Source organism: Lemur catta, chromosome 2 (genome assembly GCF_020740605.2).
Source record: "Lemur catta isolate mLemCat1 chromosome 2, mLemCat1.pri, whole genome shotgun sequence".
In the NCBI taxonomy this organism is placed as follows: Eukaryota; Metazoa; Chordata; class Mammalia; order Primates; family Lemuridae; genus Lemur; species Lemur catta.
Window position 1 is genome coordinate 138,582,181 of NC_059129.1, and position 23,106 is coordinate 138,605,286.

General features: G+C 39.5%; 1 protein-coding gene across 4 annotated transcripts in view; it reads left to right on the plus strand.

The window, feature by feature from the left end:
• The window catches only part of ARID1B (AT-rich interaction domain 1B), a 397,799-nt gene that overhangs the window by 285,423 nt on the left and 89,270 nt on the right, over window positions 1-23,106 (plus strand). For all 4 annotated transcript variants that reach the window (XM_045544625.1, XM_045544627.1, XM_045544626.1 and 1 more), the window contains one exon: window positions 21,835-21,924. In XM_045544625.1, the coding sequence (XP_045400581.1) occupies window positions 21,835-21,924 (90 nt within the window). The remainder of the gene's footprint in view (window positions 1-21,834; window positions 21,925-23,106) is intronic.

Sequence of the window (23,106 nt, forward strand, 5' to 3'; positions counted from 1 at the left end):
TGTGTGATGGGCAGGCAGTCTAGCATAAAATTTAACAATAGATGCAGTTCAGAATTCTAGGTTATTTCTTACTCTTTTTGCCTGTACAGAGACAACATCAACTAACTGTGAGCAGTACTTGCCACTCAGTGTCTCCAGATAGGGCTGCCATACACAAACAAGTTGCTCGTTGCACAGGGACGTGGGTCTGAAGTGAATGGGGGTTGAGATCCAGCCCACTCTCTTGTGGGAAGGGACGCCTTTTCCAAGGCGTGCAGAGGAGCCGGCTGCTCTCAGCAGCCTTGTCCTAGACCTTCGGGAAGTGTCCATGGCTTCAATCCAGGTGTTACCTGTTTCTCCTCTCTCTCCAGCTGTGCCTAGGGACATTCAGATGTAAGTTTTTGATAGATGCTCATCAAAAATTTTATATGATGCTGTTTTAATGGGATTTGTTTAAAAATCATGACTTGTTTTTGTTGAGGAAAAAATTATGATCTTTATTTCTATTTCTCTCTACCTAGCCACTATGTCCTTTTAAATTTTTTTTAAGTCAACATTTCCCTAAAATCTGTATTCTTATTCTCTGGGAAGTATTAAATATATTGAATTACGCAATTTACATTATATTATGTATTTGTATGAACTTGGTCATAAGTAGTAAAACCATACTTTGGAAAGGTTTATAAAGTTGATATTTGGGGTTTGTTTTTATTTACTTTTAACTAAATGCAAATATGCCTTCCTTTAGAGAATAATTAAGCTTGTTGTCCTCTTTCTTTTCCCACCTCTGGTCCTTACGTTTAAATTTTGTTGACCTGTACACAAGATCCTAAAATAATCTGTAGTCCACCTTCATTTGGTTCTGAGTCTATACCAGTGAAATTCAAGTGCTCCAATGCCATGTGGCAATCATGTGCTTTCCCAGGGCATGGTGCTCAAACTGCTGCTTCGAGATCGCTATTAGGAATTTCCCTTCATTTTTCTATGTGTAGCCTTTTGCTTTCTTTCTCTGCCTTCCTTCCTCTTGTTCCCAAGCACTGACTAGTTTCTGACCTCTCTTCTCTCCGGTTACCTCCTGCTCTGTCTTGCTGCTGCCTCTCCACACCTCACAGATTGGCTCTTTCAATCACTGTCTCTCTATCTAGTCATTGTAAAATGTGCAGCTGTTGTGTAGCTGATAGGTGGGACGAGGTAAAGCCAAAATTTGGGGGGGGATTCTTCCTGGTATTGCTTTCCCAGGATTTGTTGGAAAAGAACAATCATTTTTCTCCATCTCTGCCCCAGAAAATGAAATTGACAGCTAATGAGAAGTATCACAAAGGTGGATAAACAAAGCCCAGTAAAGCATCCCAAATGGCTGATTCTCTTTCATGCCTGTTAAACCGTTCCTCTACCCACTGCAAATTTGCTCCCCTATCTTGCTGCCTCACAAACATTGTGAGTGTCATGGGAACAACTACTGTGATACACTGGCACAACACTGGCCCTGCCAGGTCCCTAACCCAGCAGGACTTTTCCTTCCTGCATTCCTTTGAAAAGCAGGATGGAGATTTTCTGTGTTAAGTAGCCACGTGGATTCTCTCCCTTTGTTTGCACGTTACTGGGCTCCAGCCTTGCAGCTTCTGTAGTTGGAGGGTAAAGAATTCTGGCCTGGTTGTTTAACCAAGCATTTGAGAAGAGAAACGTGTTTGCTGTCCATTCTCCTCAGTGCCATTATAAATTTTCTTGTTTTTTAACTTATTCTTTCTTCTTCATAGTAATGTATTTATATTTAGAGACAGAGTGAAATATCTCCATCTTTCTGATCGGTAGTGTTTATATATATGCTGTACATTTAATTAAGCAGATCTAATATCTGGTACAGTTAATTCTGGAATGTATGATATTAAACATTGTTTCTTTTCTAATAAAGGATCCCGTCACATCATGCTTGTGCTTCTTGGGTTACATTCTGGAGTTATTTACTTTGGTTTAAGGAGAACTGCCAGGTTCTGAATGTATCGGGTAGGTCTTAGGCTGAGTGTAATTCCTCCTAACGTGTGGTGGAAGCTGACTCATCACAAATCAGAATGCACCGCTGTTGCCAGAAGATTCAGTGGATGTTAATTTTACTTCTCTTGCCTCTAGAGCCAACCATCCCAGTTTACTAACAAAGCAAAAATGTAAATAAGCTGAAATTTTTTAAATTTCTATTTTGTTGGCCAAAGGCTTTTGTCAGCTTTTTCTTCCATGTGCTGTAAGGAGCAGCAGTGTTTACATATTAGAAGGGTGAACATACATAGTGGGGTGAGGGTATGGCCAGGCAAGTATTAACTGCTCATAGTCCAGTGAACACTTTGTTTATAAACCTTTACATGTTCAGACTGTGATGACAGTTCATCCATTTTGTTAATGAAGATCTACGAGTGCTAACTAAATTCCTGAATAGACTTTTCCCCCCATATTTTTTGGCATTTGCCATTTTGTACCAAGTCCAGTTTTAGGTGGAATTAAGTCACTTTCATCTGGCAGCAGAAGGCCACTGATTACCTATATTCACATCAGCACCATAACACGGCCATTGTTCTTGCATGGTACTAAGTGTTTATCGTGGGAAGTCTAATCAAAGGCAACAGAAACAAAATGGAGTTGCATCAAATGTGAAATAGAATTCCTTTTCTTTTTAAGTTTATGTACTTTGCTGTTTAGGGCAGCTCACCTCCCACCTGACCTCTCTGCAAATTGACCACTGGCTGGATGGGAGTGAGGGATGGTCAGGTGGTTTCAGAGCTGAGACTGTAAAGGCAGGAGGCCTAGGTTGGGAGGAATCTTTCACTCATCTTCCAGCCCTCACTACTGCCATCTTTCTCTGGGCCTACCCCCTCCTCCTCCTGCCTTTCCTGCTCCCTAGCCAGCTGCCCCCGCTCGCCCCAGTGAGTTCCTCCAGGAGGGAGCTGCCTTGGGGAGCCTCTCCTTGGTCTCCAGAACATGGTGCCCCTTTGCTGTCCTTTGAAAAGGATCACAGGTGTCACAAGCCTGTAGAAGTGGCTTAGCCAGAACTAGCCCTCCCACGCTCATGAAGCACCAGTTACTTTGAGTCTAATTCTCTGAAGCTCTATCATGTCTGTTCCTAGATGGTGAGAGATGCATCCAGCATACCAACTAGCCATGATGCATTCGTACCCCTCGGGAAAATCTCAGACACTAAAAGCATCAGTTCCAGAAAGGGAGGCACGCGTTAGATTAAATATGGAAAATAACTCTTTGGGCAGGGCTGTGGTATATTTAGAGCTCTTCCATGTAAGTGCTCACCCAGTCCTACCCCTTTAGCAAGCAAGAACCAGTAGATTTCTGTATGAGCTGATATAGCTACAGAAACAAACAAGAAGATATTCTGGTCAAAAACTAATTTTCTTGCTTAATTTGACATTCAGACAATCACATTTTGGAAGGATGCTATAATGGGAAAGAGAAAAATGAATCGCAGTTAGGAGTTAGTCATAGGCCAGAGTGAACAGGAAGGATTTTAGTGAGAGGAAATGATAGTTCCTGGTCTAATTTGTCAAGATTAGTACCTATAAAATGAGCAACGGAGGATGCAAAACAGTGTCTCTTATATTTAATCCATTTTCCCTGGAGTTTTGGTTTCTTAGGGCTGAAGCCTTAACCCATCTTAAATAAACAAAATTTTCACTTTTTAATTTGTCCTTAATAAAACTCTGGGTATAATTATGAGTTTATTTCTCTATGTCAATTGTTTTAAGCCAGTTTCCTTTCATGATAACATCAGTAGACTCTGTAAAATGGCATTTTGTGTAACAACAGACATTTTTTATTTGAAAGTCTGCACAGTCACCCTACCTGATAATCTTATTTTAAAACATCTATCAAATGTTCCTTTTTGGCTTCTCTGGAGGTAGAAATCCTACAACAGCTTGTTGCAAGGAAGACGCATGCTGCTTATTGGCAAGCAGCGCAGGAAAAAAAAATTTTTTTTAAACACAAAATGCCATTGATATATCCATGTTTTTAATCTGTGGCAGCACAGAAAACATCAATTCAGCAGTTCTACAAACCAAAGAGAACTTAAGCCAGTGTTTTTTTCCCTGACAAAGTAAAATATTTGCCTGTTATACAAAACTGATTTCCGATCCCTTCCAAATGATGCTTAGCAATAGTTAAGAAAGCAATAATATATTTTGTCTTTTCAAGAGATGGGATTGCAGCTCTGTGTGGCTTAGTTATTGGTAGTATGGTACAGAGTCTCCCTCTTTAAGATACTGATTTAAAATTCAGACCAAGATCCTGATTATAGAAAGTCAGTACTTGAGTCATGAATGTTCTTAGCGCTGTTTTCGAAGGGCAGATTCCCCATTGCTGCCCTGTGGCCAGAGTTCTGAGCACTCTTCTTCAGAGGTCACTCCTGACCCAAGCCAGGTATTCTGAAAGTTGGGGAATGAGTATTTCTTCTTGTTTGCAAAACACAGATCTCTTCAATTCTTCCATTCCAACAAACTTCAAATTAAGCCTTTTCCCCTCTTTCTCCCACATTCAAAGATAAAACATTAGAAATTTTTCAAAATACACATTCCCACTTAGTTTTGCTCCCTCTATTAATTAAAAATAATGCAGTCCAGTTTAAACTGTCCTGTCAATTTCCATTCCCTTTCTCTATTCGTCTGTATATGAAAATGTAGGAAAACCTGTGTCACCAAGGCAATATTGTGTGCCTTTTTCTTGCTCTGTAATCTCAGCAGTGACTAATGTGTTTATGTGACTGATCCAACAGTCCACGCCCACTTCTCTGTTATTTTTCTGCATTGCTCACTGAAGAAGCACTTCAAACACCTCGTCCATTGTTTGCTTCCATTTATTGAGCTGAGCAGACTGTCACTGCTCTAAATTTGTACTCAAATGAGTATTATCACTTCTGGACTCTGCAGTGTGCTGCCTCTGTGGAAATGCTGTTGGCATTGACCTGCTATATTTTCTGCCTTCACTGGGAATGAGGATTCAGAGTGGAGGGTACAAAAGCTTTTATGAACTAATTTTAGCCTAGGAGGAAAAAGTTTCAAAAATCATTTGACTACATTTTGGAAAATGGTGGTAAAACGAATAGTGCTTTTAGTCAAGATGTTCCCAAAGTTGATTTCACAAACTTCTGATGTATTACTATGTTTTCTGAAAGGGAGTAACAGTTGTGGGAGAAACAGCCATTTTACAGAGACTGTTAGGTTTATTTCCCAATCTTCTGGTAACTCAGGAGCCAGGATTATTATGATGTGTTGATTGATTATAGCCGTTAGGTCTCTTACTAATCAGTTTCATCACTTACTCTCAATTCACACACTTGCACCTTTGGTTTCTCTTCCATAACAGGGTGATATGGCTTGTCACTGACTAATGAAGAACAGAATTGGTTTGGGCATGAGACAAACGGAATGCCGACACCAATCCTAAAATGCATTAATCTTTAATAATCCACATCTGCATGTTTATAAATGGTATAACCAGGAATTGTTAACGTTGATATTCTCCCTTCCAAACAGAAAGTGACATAAGAGTTTGTACTTGCAAACTACATTAAATGCATATAGCTGAATGCCAAGAGTATGACCTTGCAAGGATGTGAAATGTATTACTTCATTGGATGGTTTTAGAAAAGTAACATGTTGCTCTTTTGCTGTCGGATACATCAGATGATGTCCCGCCGAAGGCCAGCTAGCCCCATTGCTCATTTTCCTTCCTTCCTTATTTTAGCATTCTTATCTTTCATTTCACTCAGCAAAGCACTGAATGTATATACTATGCTGTAGGCATGTTTCTAGGAACTGGGGTAAATGCACTGAACATGAACAGCAATGGGCCCTGTCCTCACAAAACTTATATTCCTTTTTTCTTTTTATTTTTTTGAGAGACGAGATCCCACTCTGTCACCCAGGCTGGCGTGCAGTGGTGTGATCACAGCTCACTGCAGCCTTGAACTCCTGGGCCCAAGCAATTCTCCTGCCTTAGCCTCCTAAGTCACTGGGATCATAGACACGAGCCACTGTGCCCAGCTCCTAAAACTTAAATTCTAATGGGAAATACACAGGTATATACTTTATTGTCAGGTATTCTTAGGGAAAAAAATCAAGTTACTTCTTTAGATAACAATGGTTAGTTAGGGAAGATATTTCTTAGAAATTGATATTTGAACAAGAGAAGTGAAGGAAGAGCAGGAGCCAGCAAGGTGAGCACCTGGGGAAGCAGCATCCAGGCAGAGAAGGTACAAGGCTGAGTCAGCACTGTACTTGGGGTATTGGGCGCAGAACACGCTGGCTGTAGTGGGAGGGGAGATGGGGCAGGATGAGTCAACATTTAGGTTAGAGAGTAGCTAAGGGCCAGCTTCTATAGAGCTTTGTAGGTTATGATTAGGATTTAGGAATTTATTTTATGTGTGGTGGGAAACCACTGGAAGGTTGAGAATGGCAGGATCCAATTTAGGGTTTAGAAGGCTCCTGGCTGCTGAGTGGACAATGCACCAGGAGAGGGTGGGAGCAGGGAGGCTGGGGGCTCCCACAGGAGCCAAGTAGAGGTCAAACCTGGCTGCATGTGCATGTAGCAATAGTAGGGACAGGTGGTTCTGTGCAGTGGAAGATGAAGGAGCAAGTTTTTGAAGGGAGAATCAAGAGTTTGGTTTTGAACATGTTACATTTGAGATTCCTATTAGGTTTCCAAAGGGAGATTTTCAATAGGCAGTTGGATATGAAAATCTGGATTCAGGGGTGATAATTTTGGCTGGAGAAATAAGTTTGTGAGACATTAGGGTTCAAGCTGAGATCCCCTAGGCACCTAGCCTGCATCAGAATCACCTGGAGGTCTGTGACAACACGGAGTACTGGCCCCCACGCCGATTTCTGATTCAGTGGGTGTGGGATGGAGCCCAAGAATTTGCATTGCCAACAAATTCCCAGTTGCTCAAGCCGCTGGTCCGGGAACTACTACTGACCTAGAGAATGGGTGAAGGTCAGTGGCTCTCAGCATTAGCTACGGAGAGTGTCTGATGCTGGGCCCAGCCCCAGAGATGCTGACCTAATCAGTCTGACGTGGGGTATTCCATCAGTACCTTTTAAAAGCTCTCCAGGTGATTATTATGTGCAGCCAAGGTTGAGAAATACCGAGGGATGAATTCTGAGGACTGAAGCCTAGGGCACTTAGAAATCTAGAGACTGTGAACAGGAAAAAGAAACAGAAGAAGAAATGTTTCCAAAATATGGAAGAGACCACCTGTGTCCAGTATAGCTTAGCACGTTCCTCAAAGTGTTCCTCAGGGCATGAATTGAAAGGAGGCTAGTATTGCCAGTTACAATCATATATGTTTTACTCATAGAGTAATTTAGGGATAAGTAGCTCATTTTTTAAGGGCAGCATATTGCCATATTTTTTCTGACCTTTCTAGAACTAGGTTGTGATACAATTGAAAGTAATGCCACAGAAAAAAATTCTTCTGGTAAAACACTCTTACATTCTCAGGCCTAATTCAGTTAGTAATAGAATCCCTTACATTCACAGTTGTTACTTTGTAAGTTCATTTCACACAAAATCCAAGAATCATACCATTTGAGTTCTGCCTGAAAAAAGGCAAAAATTTATCATATTTTTAGAGAACAGAACCTCCATGTATAGTTTTTTTATGTGACATCATAGTTTCATACCAGAAGTAGACAAGGGAACTAGTTCAGAATTCCGCTTCAATACCACTGACCGTGACTTTGTGTCAGATCTTTGCTCCTAGAGCTGAATTAAAGAATAGCATGTTATTCCTTTTGCCTAGGATATCTATCCCACCCTTTATCAGCCCCACAAACTCCTACTTATCCTTCAAGACCCATCTGAAGGCTCTTTCCCTTCACAAAGTCCCTACTGACCCCTCCAGCCACGGAGCCCTCTGAGGGCAGAGGCATCTTTCTCCTATCCCCAGTGCCAAGACAGGGCCTGGCAGCAGTAGGGAGCACCCAGTAAACGTTGGCCAAAGTAAAGAACTCATAATTTTCATGGAAAAACAACAAAAATTCAAGAAAATTCTAAAATTGGTTACTTATATAACTTCTTCTCCTGTGGCCCTGAAGCCATCTTTCAGCCTTTGTGTTTTCACTCTTCATGGGATTCTTCTTTTTCCCTCTCTCCTGAAAGAGCCTCCACTATAAGAGATTATTTTACTTTTTTTACCTTTAAAAGCGGAACATGAAATAGTGGTTCTTAGATTTGTTAATCTAAACCAAACCTTTTCCTATGTGGAACCCTGATCAATTCTGATCTAGCTTATATACAGAAATTGTGCCACGTAAATATTGTAGCAAAATTCTGTAATTGTCTAATATCTAATTTTTTCATTGCTTAATTATTTTTAAATAAATACCTATTATTAACAACTAACCTTGTCTCCAAAGAAAATGGCCAAATAAGAACAGATTGGCCACAGGTGAGAGTTCTGGCAATGCCCAGATACCATTCCCATTGCCGAGTAGCCAGTGTCAGCACTGGCTAGGTGCACGCGGAAGGGTGAAGTATTCGCCAGTGACTGGAGTTAAAGCTTCAACAACACATAAATAACGTTAAGTTGAAGAAGAAAAAAAGTTTCTGTTTGTGGAAAAAAGATATTTATTTCAAAATAATACTTGCTGAATATTTAGTTAAAATCTGAAATAAAAGAATTACTGAAGAGTGCCTGAGGATATGGCCCAGGATGTATCTCTTCCTCTCCATGTTGCCACGGCTGTGTCAGGCCACCCTGAGAACGACCCCTGTGTCAGAGGCTCTCGATGACGTGGGCACAGCCCACTGATCCCTCTGCAGTTAACATCTCGCCCTGTCTCTGGCCATGGTTTGCTCCTCAAAGGCATGTTTCTGTGGGTGTCGTGCTGCTCCCTAGCCAGGGCCACCCGAGTCCTCCCTGGAGCTGGAGAGATCTGCCTCAGCCCAGTGACCTCCCAAGACCAGTGCTGCTAAGAGGGAGTTTGGCTGTGGGTTGATCAGAGTTTCACATGCAACTTTTCTCTCTCAAAAAAGCATTTATTTAAACACCCAAATGTACGTCATGCTGTGAATTGTGATGTCAAAGCAAGTTAAACAGGTGCTTATTACCTTTAAATATCAGTAATAAAGTGTTGGCTATAGCACTTAGATCCTGGAGATTTCAGTCAGAAGCCTTGGATTGTTTTTTTTTTTTTTTAAGTTTTTCAGGATAGTACAATGCTTTTAGCTTCCTGCCTCTTTACCTTTAAAAGTACATAGTTTTTATACTAAGGGTTTAGAAGTCTTACGTTTTATCATGAAAATAAACTCTTATCACTTAGTATAATTACAAATTTAATGAATTTTTAAAGCCGTTAAGAAGATAGTATATCATTTTAGTACATAAATCGACACTTAATTTCATATCTATCTAGAAAATATGTAGAAACCATGTTGCCTATAATACCAGTGTTTTATCTGTTAGTCTTAATTTTATATATTCTGTGCTGTTTTCCTCAAATTCCAATATTCCTAAACTGTACATCTTTTCCTGCCCCTTAATTCCAGAGGCAAGATACAGATTCCCATGGAATGACCATGTGTACCTCCCTTTGGTCTGGAAACTGCACTCCTCATACCTGCAGGGCATACCAGGCACACACATGATGATTCTCTTTGAGATGCGAGATGACTACAAGGGAGTGCACATCAGTGCATGGCACTTTTCGTAACTAGCTACCCATGTTTGCAGGCAGAGTTGTCTCAAAGTGTTGCAACCCAAAATGAGAAATTTGTGACAAGAGAGGATGGAGGCGAGTGAAACTTTTATTAAAGGAAAGTGCGTCGGCCTTCAAAAGGCCTGTCTCTGTCAGGCAGCAGAGAGCAGCGATCAACTGGAAAAAAGGGAGCAGGCAGGCGCCTCAGCTAATCTTTCTCCTGGGGGCCCAGGTGGACAAATTGGCAACCCTGTTCACAGCTTTTTTTCTTCTCCCCTTTGTATCATAAGAACTGCTAATCGGATCCATGCTGCTGCAACTGTGGTTAGTTATTAACAGAATAAAAGCAGATTTCTTCAAAAGAACGGGTGGGGGAAACGACTATACAAAATTGCAAGGTTGTTAGAATCTTAAATGCACAGCAGTCGATTTTTTCCCTTATTCTGAATTATACGATGAATACAAGTCTTTCATCTGTCACTATACCCATTTCTTCAGACGGCAGCCAAATATTAAGCTTCTCAAACAAAGAAGGAATCTTAGGAAGAGGAAAAATATTGAGGAATAAGAATGGGTAAGAGAGGGGAAAAATTAAGTTTTGTTTTTATTAATTTGTCCTGGTGAGAGAAATATAAACTGCCTGCTCTGTTTGGTTTCCCTTGTCTTGCCTCTGACTTTACATCAAAGCAAGGACATCGAGCCAGTAGCTGCTCTGCATTTTGTGTCTGGTGCTCTCCGTGAGCGAAGTTCAGAACCTGCCACTTTTCTTATAAGTAAGAGTGCTGTGGATCTGCACTTCCCGGTGAAGGCCGGCAAGCTGTTGTGTCCAAACCTACACATACTTTCCCCACCGCAAGTGGATTTTCCATACCCAAAAAGTCGAGAATTGTTTGCCTGAGCTTTACAGCTATTGAAGAAGGTGTATTTTGATGAGAATGCCAGCTTTTCAGTGTGGTAATTTATATGGCTCAGCATCTCTTTGACCTTCACGGGGATCCTCCTGCATCCTCAGGATTCCCAGGGTTAGATGTGGCTTCTGCTTTCAACCAAGTCCCATTTGCGGTCGTGCTACCTGTTTCCTGTCCGTGCCTTCACACCTAAAGTTACCAAGGTGATAACTTTCCTTAATGTTTTATCTTTTACTTAATGGTGGTTTTTTTCCACAAAGGAACACAGTTTTTTTTTCCCATCATCAGCGTTATTGGAGTAGTAAAGGACATCTAAAATGAATGGAGCTGGCCAGCAGAGTGGTCAGCCAGGGTAAGCTGTACTTCCCGTGCCCGCCAGAGTAGTAGGGTGGCGCTGAAAGTCATGCCTCCATAAAATCAAACACTAGTCCACGCTGAAACGCTCTGTTTTAATGCTGAGAATCTACTGTATCTAAATGTTTTATGGCTCTGGCTTATCTTTAAAGCTTGTAGTGACCTGAATAGTAAAGTCTAGAAGTCTATGTTTTGCCTTGTATTCTCTGACTTAACTTGTCATGTGCCTTGCAAGAGGCTTTTTAGTTTCTGTGCCTCAAGTTCTCTGTAGAAAGGTGTCTACCCAAAAGGGCTCTAATGGGTATCAGTGATCAGACTATTAAACTGACTTCCAAGTCAGAGTGTGGCAGGTGAGACCTGTGTTCTACTTAGAGCTGATTTCCATGAGGATGTACTAGAATAAAGCAACCCAATGTCTTCATTTTGGATGCAGCAGAATTGATTAATAGTAGGAGGGTTGTGCAAGATGAAAGTTTATTTTAATTGTCATATATCTGTATTTGGTAGCATTAATTTCTACAATGTATTTTCTTTTAGTTTCTCACTACAGTTAATGATACCACCAAGAATTCTTGAAGAGTTAAGGAATAATTCAGTTGCTAAGTGCTGAAAACATAGTTATTAGTAGCAGCCATTCCAGGCAAGGAAGTTGATCATGGTAGAGTGATTTACAAAATGACTGGAAGTGTTCATTTCTTCTCAGAATTCAACCAGTCATACCCGATAATTTAATTTGCATGAATTCACAAATCTTCCTTTTTCTAAGAGTGAGTCTGTCTTTCCCTAGTCAATTTCATGGAATTTACAAATAGGACTCAAGTACTTGTCACTAAATACCTGCTGATCCCCATGTATCCTAAAAGGTCCTTACTGAGATGATTGGCCAACAAAATTGTCCAGGTTTCCATGGCTTCACATGTTGTTTCATGTTAATTATAAAAAGCTAATCTTTTTGAATTCTATTGGAAGAATATCATGTAGGGCATTGCCCTGTACATAGTAAGTACTCTTTTTTTTTTTTAAACCTCATTGTGTACATTCAAGATAATCATCCAATTTATCTGAGAACTTGCAAGACAAATAAATACGTATTCCAGATGTTGCTCTATCTTCTTTATTTACTTTTGCCCAAAGTCAGCTAATGTAAGAAAATTGGAAGGATGGACTTTGGTTCTAAAATTGAAATCAGGTAGACTCTGTCATTCAGACTCCAGATTTTTCATATTGACTAATTATATCAATATTTCATCTCAGATAATTAAATCCATCTTAGATTACTGGGCTTTTTAGCTGTAACAGTGTATAAAGAAGAAATAGTTTTTCTCTGGCCACTACAACTTTCGAAAAAGGAATTTGTGAGTATTTCTATGCCTATTAGTATTATATAAATAACACAATATTATCTAAACAGGAATGAAAGGTTTGTTTGCCAGAGGTGGTTGTAGTTCAGAGTTAGTGTTTTTGTTCTTTTTGAGTTCCTATAGTTGCTGGCTGTAGTAATTTAGAAAGAAATTAACCCAGAGAATTTTTAGCCTTATTAAAGGATTAACTTGGGAATCCTATTCATTTTGTGTATATTCTTTGCCATCTCACAGCCATGGTAGAGTCTAATTTACGTGCTTGCATCTGATCAGTTGTTTTGTTTGTTTGTTTGTTTCGGTCTGATCTAAAAGAGTTGGGAAAATAAAACTGCAAGTTTAGATAATTTATCTAAAAATTTACCTGCTAAATGTACTTGCTATTTAAGTCTTAGACCATTAAGGGCTAAGGATTTATTTTTATTTTTACTTTTTTTAAAGACAGGGTCTCACCCTGTCACCCATGCTAAAGTGCAGTGGCACAATCATAGCTCACTACAGCCTCCAACTCCTGGGCTCAAGGAATCTGTCTGCCTCAGCCGCCCAAGTAGCTGGGACTAAAGGCACATGCCTGACTAATCTTTCTTATTATTTGTAGAGATGGATTGTCACTATGTTACCCGGGTTGGTCTTGAACTCTTGGCCTCAAGAGATCCTCATACCTCACCCTCCCAAAGTGCTGGGATTACAGGCGTGAGCCACCATGTCTGGCTTGTTTATTGGCTTTTATGGGGAGTGATGCTGAATGTTTCCTTACTTATGTTAGCATTTAGAACAGGGGTCAACAAACAATAGTCTGGAGAGCACATGTAGCCCACCACCTGTTTTTGTAAATAAAGTTTCATTTATGCTATTTTGTTTATGTATTGTCTGTGGCTACTTTTGAACCACAATGGCTGAGTAGTTGCAAAAAATATATATATATACACAGCCGGTGAAGCCTAAAATATTGACTGTCTGGCAGTTTATAGAAAAAGTTTGCCTAATCCTCACCTAGAGTGATAAGATAAAACACCATGATCATTGATAACTTATAAAGATCTAATTAACTATTAGCCTGAGCTTGGCATTTGCTTACTCAATATATATTTATTGAGTGCTTACTCTGTGCCTGTCTCAGGAGATATAAGATAGCAGGGAACAAAACTAAATTCTGTATCCTCATAGAACTTTACTTTCTAGTCAAATGAAGCAAACACTGGACACAGAAGTAAATTAAGAACTGTGAGGAGTGTTAATACCATGTCTGCCAGTAAAAAACAGAGCTTAGCACTTGTTGGTACTGACTGCCCTGCTGTCTTGCTCTATGAAGTATATTAAGCTATGATACATTCATGTCTCAGTCTATCCGTTGTATGTTATACATTACTGGATGTGTGCTAATTTTTCAAAAATACGCATATTAGCCAGTTTTCTCCCAACTCTGTTACATACTAAAATCCCAGTGTTTTGTTACTAAAAATATTGAGTTTGGTGATTATCTTGATCCTGTTCTTAAAACCTATTTTTAATTAGAAGAATTTCTTTAAGAACTTAAAATTCTAAAGAAAGTATTAGCAAACGAAATCCAATAGTACATTAAGAAAATAATGTGCCATGACTAAATGGCATTTATTCCAGGAAAGCAAAGTTGGTTCAATATTAACTCCATTAATATTACATACCATGAAAATATAAGCAGGAAAAATCATCTCCTTTAACAAAGTTTAACACCCAGTCATGATAAAAAATACTCAAGGAAATAGCAATTGTGGGATACTTTCTCAACATGGTAAAATGTGTGTACCTTGTTTTCAGTTATGTAATAGGGAGCCTCTGGAGGCATTTCCACTGAGATCACAAATGAGGGAAGGATGACCACTGTCTCCACTACCACCCACCAGTGTACTAGAGGTATCAGCCAATGCAGTCAGACAAGAGAAGCCAATTAAAGGCATAAGAATAGGTGTCTAAGAAATAAAACTGTGTTTACAGATGATACAGTAGCATGCCTGGGAAACTCCAGAGAACCAATGACAAATTAACAGTGTACCAATTCAGTGTAGCAACAGGACAAAATTAACATGCACAAAGCAGTAGCCTTTCTATACACAAACAGTAAGCAGTTAAAAGACATAATGGTAGAGAAAATCCCACTGACAATAGCAACAAGTAAGATTAAACGATTAGTAATAAATTTAACATAAAATGTGTGAACCTTCTTGTACCTGAAAGACACTAAAGAAGACTTGCCCAAATGAAAGATGGCCCCTGTTCTTCCATAGGGTGAGCTCAGTACTCATCAGTTCTCCTTGAGTTTATTTATAACATCAGTGCAATTTCAGTAAAAATACCAGTAAACTATTTTCTATAGTTAGACAAGTTGGTACTAAAGTACGTATAGAAAGACAAACACACAAGAAAACCTAGAAAACACTGAAAAATCTGGGGTAGGAGGAGAGTAGGGACAGTGAAACATGGATAAAAGCATCATCACTAAACATACTATGGTGCTGGCACATAAATAGACACATAGACCAGTGGAATAGAAGGTCCAGAATTAGACCAAATATATATGAAAATTTAATAAATGACAAAAATGATATTTCAAATCGGTGGACTAAAGATGCAGTTTTTAATAAATGGCATTGGAACTACTGGAGAGCCAATTGCCAACAGATAAGATCAGACCAATCCCTCGCATCAGTGTGAAGAAAACTAGGGTGAATTCCTTTTTTAACCTTGGTATAGAGAACAGACTCAAAATCCAGACACAATAAAAATAAAGATTAATAAATTTGACCACTTTTTTTAAAAAATTCCATTACAGACAGGGCATACTAGCTCACGCCTATAATCCCAACACTCTGGGAGGCCAAAGCAGGAGGACCACTTGAGGCCAGGAGTTCGAGACCAGCCTGGAATGACCATAGTGAGACATCATCCCTACAAAAAATACAAAAAATTAGCCAGGCTTGGTAGTGTGCACCCTAGTCCCAGCTATTCAGGAGGCTGAGGCAGGAGTATTCCTTGAGCCCAGGAGTTCAAGGCTACAGTGAGCTGTGATTACACCACTGCACTCCTGGGTGACAGAACGAGACCCTGACTCTAAAAAAAATAAAAAATAAATAAAAATTCCATTACAAAAGGCACCATAAAATTGAAAGACAACTGACAACTAGCAGAAAGCAGCTTATGCCACAGACAAAGGGCTAATATCCCTATTATATAAAGAACTGTTTTTAAAAAGCAGGGTAAAGGAAGTGGGAGAACAAACAATTCAAAAGAAAATATATAAAAATGGCCCACAAACATGCAGAAATGGTCATAGTCAGAATTAGAGAAGTGTAAATTCAAAAATCACAGATATAATTTTTCATGTATAAGACTGGCAAAAAAATTTTAAACAGCAACATTTTCTGTTAGTGAGCTTATGAAGAGAGACAGATCCTTCAAACATTGGTTGTGGCAGTGTCAACTGGTACAGTTTCTGGAAGGAAGTTTGGAAATGCATAACCTTTTGACCAACAATCCCACTTCACAGAATTCACCCTGAAGACAGACCCTAAACAGTACAAAAATACATACCAAAAAGATTGGAAACAACCAAAATGCCCGTGCATACAAAAGTGCTGAATAAACGGTGGCAAGCTCACACAAAGGAGTACTATATAGCTATTTTTAATAATGAGGAAGATGTTGTAAACTCACAGGAATTACTTTCTAGGACATGCTGTTAAGTGAAAAAAGCAAAGCCCAAAAGATACCTATGGTATGCTACTCTTCGTGTAAGAAAATACACAAGTATCTTCTTATGTATGCAGAATAAATAAAGGAAAGATAAATAATAAACTAAGGGCAGTTGGAAAAGGGGTAGAAAGGACATATGGGCATAGAGTATCAGGGATGAGGGGGGAGTGACGCTTCTATACTTATCTTTTTGTATAACTGACTCTGAGAACAATAGAAGTATTTCATATACCCTCAAATTCAAAACAATTAAAACCAATAGAAATGTAGCAGGAACCCAAAATGGAATATAAATAGTAGTAAATGGCTCTGTGTTTTTCACAGAGGTATAGGTTAATAATTCTAAAATTACCTTGTATATGATAGAATCAAACATGTAAGTAAATTGATTTAGGCAATGAAAATTGGATTTCTGTTTTTGTTTTTTGTTTTTTTTTTTTTTAGACAGAGTCTCACTTTGTTGCCCGAACGAGAGTGCCATGGCGTCAGCCTAGCTCACAGCAACCTCAAACTCCTGGGCTTAAGCTATCCTTCTGTCTCAGCCTCCTGAGTAGCTGGGACTACAGGCATGTGCCACCATGCCCGGCTAATTTTTCTATATGTATTTTTAGTTGTCCATATAATTTCTTTCTATTTTTAGTAGAGATGGGGTCTCGCTCTTGCTCAGGCTGGTCTCGAATTCCTGAGCTCAAAGGATCCACCCACTTTGGCCTCCCAGAGTGCTAGGATTACAGGTGTGAGCCACCGCGCCCAGCAAAATTGGATTTCTCACTCTTGGAGAAGTTGTAAATGAGAAGGCCAAAATGTACCTTCTAATTTTGAATCAGAATTAAAGATATTTGTATAAACTCAGTGTTGTAGACACACAAATGAGTATCAAAATGCATACGTGTGCACATGCCTGGGTTAGTGCACCTACATGTGTCTATGTGTGCCAGGAGGTCCTAGGAGCAATAACACCCCAGTAGCTGTGACCCAACCTGGTACCCAGATCTTAGTCTCTGAGCACCATTCTCTAATAAAAGGAACTAGGGCTTCTAGAAGTAGTTGATTCCAGGACTGGGGCACGAAAAATGTAAGAAGAGCCTGGAGCATCTTCTGGTTTTAAAACATAAGGAAATCCTCAATGATAAGATGGAGGCTTGTCAGTAGAACGCCAGAACCAACCAGCAGGAGCTCCTGATGTCTCAAACTGGAACAATTGGAGCAACAAAATAATGACAGTGTTGGATTTTAACCCATAGAATAAAATAAATGCCCATGAGTTTATTAGTTTTCTGTTGCTGTGTAACAAATTGCTACAAACTTAGCTGCTTAAAACAATGCATGTTTATTATTAATATTTCAGTCCCATGGCCTAGAGTTCAGGCACAGCTTAGCTGAGTCCTTTGCTCGGGATCTCAGAAGGCTGCTACCCAAGTAAAGTCAGCCTGCATTCTCATCTGGAGGCTCGACTAGGGGAGAATCTACTTCCAGTTTCATTCAGATTATGGCAGATTTATTTCCTTGTGGTTGTAAGAATGAGCCCCTTGGGTTCTAGAAGCTTCTTGTTCTCACATCATAAAAGTTTACTCCCTTACAGGCCTGGGCCCTCTTTTAAAGTCAGGCCCAAATGGGATCATCTCCCTTTTAGTTATTTCAGAGTCAGCTGGCCAGGGAATTTAATTATATCTGCAAACTCCCTTCACCTTTGCTGTGTAACAGAACATAATTACGGGAGTGGTAGTCCATCACTTTTGTCATGTTCTTTGGTTAGAAGCCAAATCACAGGTTCTGTCCTCAAAATCAAAAGGAGAGGATCACATATGGGTATTACTCATCAGAGGTCATCTGAGGTTGTGTCTGCCACAGTGGGTCCATATGGATAGAAAAAAATAGTCTAGGGAACAAACAAATAAGAAAAGCTAGCTCTTCCTCATAGTAGAATTCCAATTAAGAAATGTGGGAGGAGAAAGGGAATGGAATCACCATTGGCCAACACCACCCTGATCAATGTTGTAGACAAGATTTTCCAATGGATGCTGAGATTAGTGGGTGAAAGTAACATAGGGTTTGCATGGTCTCAAATATTTCTCCTAAGATATTCATCAACTACAAAGAGGAAAATAGTAACTTTAAAGTGGAGGAACTTGGTGGGCACCAGCTTGACCAAGTAATGAGGGTAAACCTCACCAGAAACGAGTCATGAGCGTCTGAATCCATGACAATGTGGGGAGGAAGGCATGGAGCTTCCATGGTCACTTCCCAGAATGCATGACCTCATTTCAGTGATGAAAAAATAACAGACCAAACCAAATTTGGAAACATTCTACAAAATAGCTGATCAGTATTCAAAAGTGTTAAGTCGTAAAATATAAGGAAAAACTGAGGGACTCATAGAGTGGAGGAAACTAAGGGGAAATAACAAAATGCAATGTGGGATGATCCCAGAAAGAAGACGGTTAGTGGAAAAATTAGTGGAATTCAAACAAGGTCTTCAGTTAAGTTTCTCTTCTAGGGAAGTACATTATGGCTATTTAAGATGTTAACATTATGGGAGGTGGGCTAGGGATGTAAGGAAACTCTATTGTACCTTTTTTCTGAGTCTAAAATTAATTAAAAATAAAAGGTTTTTAAAAAAATTGTATAGGTTTAGGCTGAGAATTTTAAGTCAATAAAAGTAGAAATTCAGGTAACTTACATGTCCTTTTAGTTTACTGCACCAAAACTTTACACGTTATTGTGTACATAGTCATTGGAAAATGCATAAATGTAAAATGGTGGAATTTGCAGTACAGTTTTTTCCAGCTGTATTTTTTCTATTGTGCTTACATCATTAAAGACAGACAAGGGAAGGCCTTCTTTAAAAACTTTTACTGTTAAAGTGCTCTCATAAAGTTGGTTTGTTCACTGTGCGTGGCAATTATTCTTTTTAAATATTATTACCAAACTTTATTTGAAAGGTTTTACTTGTGACTAACATATGTCATGTAGTCTATGGTTTTGAAGGTATTTTACGTAACTCGGTTGGTTCAAAGGGCTCTGAATTTCCTTCTTTGCACGGACGGTGGACACTAACGAGTATTCTGTGCTGCGTTGCTCAGATGCGTGTTTCTGAGTCATCTGCTGTGACTGTGCTTATGCCTGTGCTTATGGCGGATGAAGTTATTTCTTAGTAACCGTAGTTACCATAGTTACTAAATCATAGTAACTATGCCTTAGTAGTTATGAAACTATAGATAGAAAGATAGAGGATAAAAGAAAAATGAGGAATTTAAAATGATTTGGCCAAATCTGTCTTTATCATGGAAGAGCTCTTGTTTGTTTCTTTAACAGGATAAATTTAATATATGGGTTTTCTCATTGCTTTAAATGGACATCTGTCTTAGAATTGCAGCAGACAGCCAGTCGTGCTGCTGGGCTGTGGCAGTATTTTATGAATCGTGGGATGGGTTTCTTACAGCCTTTTTTATTTTTACTTGAAATATTGTATATAAGAGCAGTGCCTCAGGCATGTACAGTCTAAGCCATGGTGCCCTGTGTTAACATAAAATTACTGTTTGTTTTTACTGTCATGAGTCTATGAATCCAGTCTGTCATACAGAAGTGATCATTATAATGTAAGCACTTACTGTCCCTACTGCGGCTGATTCCCCAGTGACATTTTTAAAAGTCTGTATTTGGCTGCAGAGTGCTTTAAATTTCTAAATGGACTGTAGATTGGAGGCCTGAGGGTATTTCATAGGAAGCACATGACCCTGCAGTGAACACACAGCAACTTTTGTAGATCTGTAGCCAAGTTGGTGATCAGTATTTACCCTCAAAATTATTTTGGTCCAGAATATTAAGTGTTTTTTACTTTACATTTAAGTATTTGGTATTAATATTAATTTACTACAAATGTCTAAAAACTACATGGATGGTTAAACAAAGTCTGTGCTGTTTGCCCAGGTCTTTTATCCCACTGGTTATGGCTCTCGTGTAAAAGCAGCTCCCAGTGGTTTCACAGCACATATTTCTTAGTGTCTATAAATCCGTGTGTTTGCTTCTCACTTTATCTGAAAATGAGAGTGGCAGTTGAACACTCAGGAACACTTGGAAATACATAGGTAAGTTTTACATTCTTCTGTAAAAGAAGCTTAAACTCCTGAAAACAATTTGAGATTTATTTGTTAGTACTATTTTAAGAACTATTTATACCTATTGTCTAAACTGATAATCATACTCCTGCCTCTCTGGCTGTCGCAGATACACCCGTTGTTAGAGTTATTAGGGAGTGACAGTGCTGGGAGACTCCCAGACCGTGCCTCCCTGGTCTGCCCTTCCCTGTGGCACACAGACCCCATCCTAGAGAAACACGAGAGAGTAGTCTTACATCGTAAACACCAGGCTTTGCGTTGTGTGTGTCATGACCTTCATACGGATGAAGTGGTGGTGATTCAGGACGTAATTTCTTTCTCTACTCAATTGTGTGGGGGTTTTTTTGCTTTTTTTTTTTTTTTTTTTTTTTTTTTTTTACTTGAGGCAGGGTCTTGCTCTGTTGCTCAGACTGGAGTGCAGTGGTGTGATCATAGCTCACTGTAACCTCAAACTCCTGGGCTCAAACGATCCTCCTGCCTTGGCCTCCCAAAGTACTAAGATTATAGGCACACACCACTAGTCCAGCTAGGTTGTGATTCTTTTTGGCAATATACATAACTATGGGAGAGTAGGCCCTGCCTGTGGGGCAAAGCAGTTAGCTTGATCTAACATGATCACATGACTACCAAACCAAAGGACCCAGCAGTTCTCTTCGTGTGTGTGTGTGTGTGTGTGTGTGTGTGTGTGTGTGTGTGTGTGTGTGTGTGTTTGTCTTTCCAGTTTATTGAAGGAAAGGGGGAGGATAGAAGATAAAACAGTGTGGTCCTCATGTCATGAGAGCTAGTGCCTTGAGAATTGTGCCATATTCAACTGCCCTTTTAATTCCATTATATTTTTACTCTTAGAAATGCGTCTAAAGCTCTGAGCCAGAAAGTGAGTTGAGATTGTCAACCACCTCCAGTAATTTTTAAATTTCAAAATCCTGTCTCCTGCCTTCACATGACTCATTATATTTTACCAATAAAGTTGTGTCTTTTCATTTAAATTATATCTCAGATTATGATTTATTAAATATTTGTTATACTAAGGAAGGGATTGAAGGAGTAAAAGACTTGATTCCTGTCTCAAGGAGCTAATATACCTCAAAGACAAACTGAACAAACATTAAATAAGTGGAAATTAAATAGATGACTATTGCTATACTTGCAATAAAGATCAAAAGAGATACAAAATAATATTCTCTTTAGTGATCATATACACTACAGTTTATAGTAGTATATTTTATGTTTCTTAATGGAGGTCTTCTAAGTTTATGCGAAATTTCTAATTGACTAATTGGGAAGATTTTTTTAAGAAATCTATTGCTGTTGAGTAATTGTCGGCCACTCTGTATTCCTGCCCACCTGGAAACTAGTTTAGATTCAGAAGGATGAGTATGGCTTAACAATCTCGGACTTTGCTAAATGGGTAGAAGAAGAAGCTGACAAGAGATTTCAGCTACATGTTGATTCATCTTTGAGTTTGGGAACTGAACTTGTCAGCAGGTCTTTTGCTAAATGTGTTTATTCATGTTTCCTCTTTGTTTTACAGAAAAAAAAGATGAAATATTACACTCTTTGAGCTATGGCTTTTTCTATATGAGACCATACCTTTTGTGAACATAAAAATTAAATGTAGCTGTGTCTTGATTTTGCATGATTGCAGTATTAATGCAAAGGGTTCCCCCCTCCCCACTCTCCCTTCTGTGTTTTACAGGCAGTCAGATGCCACCTCAGCCACCTGGGAGCCAGTCAGAGTCCAGCTCCCATCCTGCCTTGAGCCAGTCACCAATGCCACAGGAGAGAGGTCAGTCTCCAATTCATGTCTCAACTGCTGTGCTTGAGTGTACAATCGTCTGTGAGTTTGCTTACCTGTGCATCTCCTTTCAAATAATTGTTTTTAAAAGGACATTGTGTTTCCTTATCAGATGAAAGAAATAAACAAGAACCCTAACAACAAACTTGGGGAGGAGGGAGAATGCTTTTTTGCAGATTGGGTGAAGTTTTACCAAAGTGCAATTCAAGGCCCAAAGAATATAAATGTCCACGTAGCACCACGAAGCCTAGTTTATATAAGGCTATAGTCTGATATCTGATCTGTGTAAGACTATGAAAGATTCTATTTGGATATTAGTGCTAATGAAATAAAATGTTAAGAGTTTATGTTTGGGGGATAAGTGTGTGTATATGTGTGTATGTGTTTAGCTGTTTTGACCAACTGCTTGTTCCACGATATTTAGTGGTAAGATTTTAAACCCAGAGCAAGATCTTGTATTATAAAATTGTAAAATCATAGAACCAGAACAGACCTGAATGACTATACAGTCCAGTCACCTCCAGAAACCAAGACCCACAGAAGTTATGTGTGACATTCTCATTCTCAGGAGCTCACTAATGCCAGAGCCAGAAAGTAGAACGTGGACTTTTCCTGAAGCCTCTTAACAGAACTTTTCCCACATCTGCCAACTCTGACCTTCCGTCCATCCTGCATGCTGTCCCTGCAGTACACGTGCTGTTGCCCCAGCAGAGACTTTAGGCCTTCAGTTGTTCTCTGTCCTCTTTCTCCCCTCAAATAGTAAAGCTGCTCTTGGTGGTTGTGGTGGCGGTGATTTTAACCCAGACTGGCATATTGCGAGTTGACGAGCCCGCCTCTTGCCCACCCGGTGCTGTGGCAGCCCCTTCCCCTTGCTGTGGGTCAGGGTTCACCTACTGTACCCCACACCACAGGAGGTGTCACTCTGCTTCTCTCGCCTCGTCTCTCACGGCCCAGACACCAGAAGTCGGCAGCCTGGAAGCTGATATTTACAGAGTTCCTGATCCCTAATGTTTATAACGATTTCTGTATAAGTTGTAGAGATGAGGATTTGCTTCTAGTTAGAATTATGAGGTTTAAGTTACTTTACGTGTTAAAAACTCAGCGGGACATTATTCAGAAAGCAATGCCAGTAAAACAGTGGATGAGTCCTATTGATACAGCTTGTAGATAAAA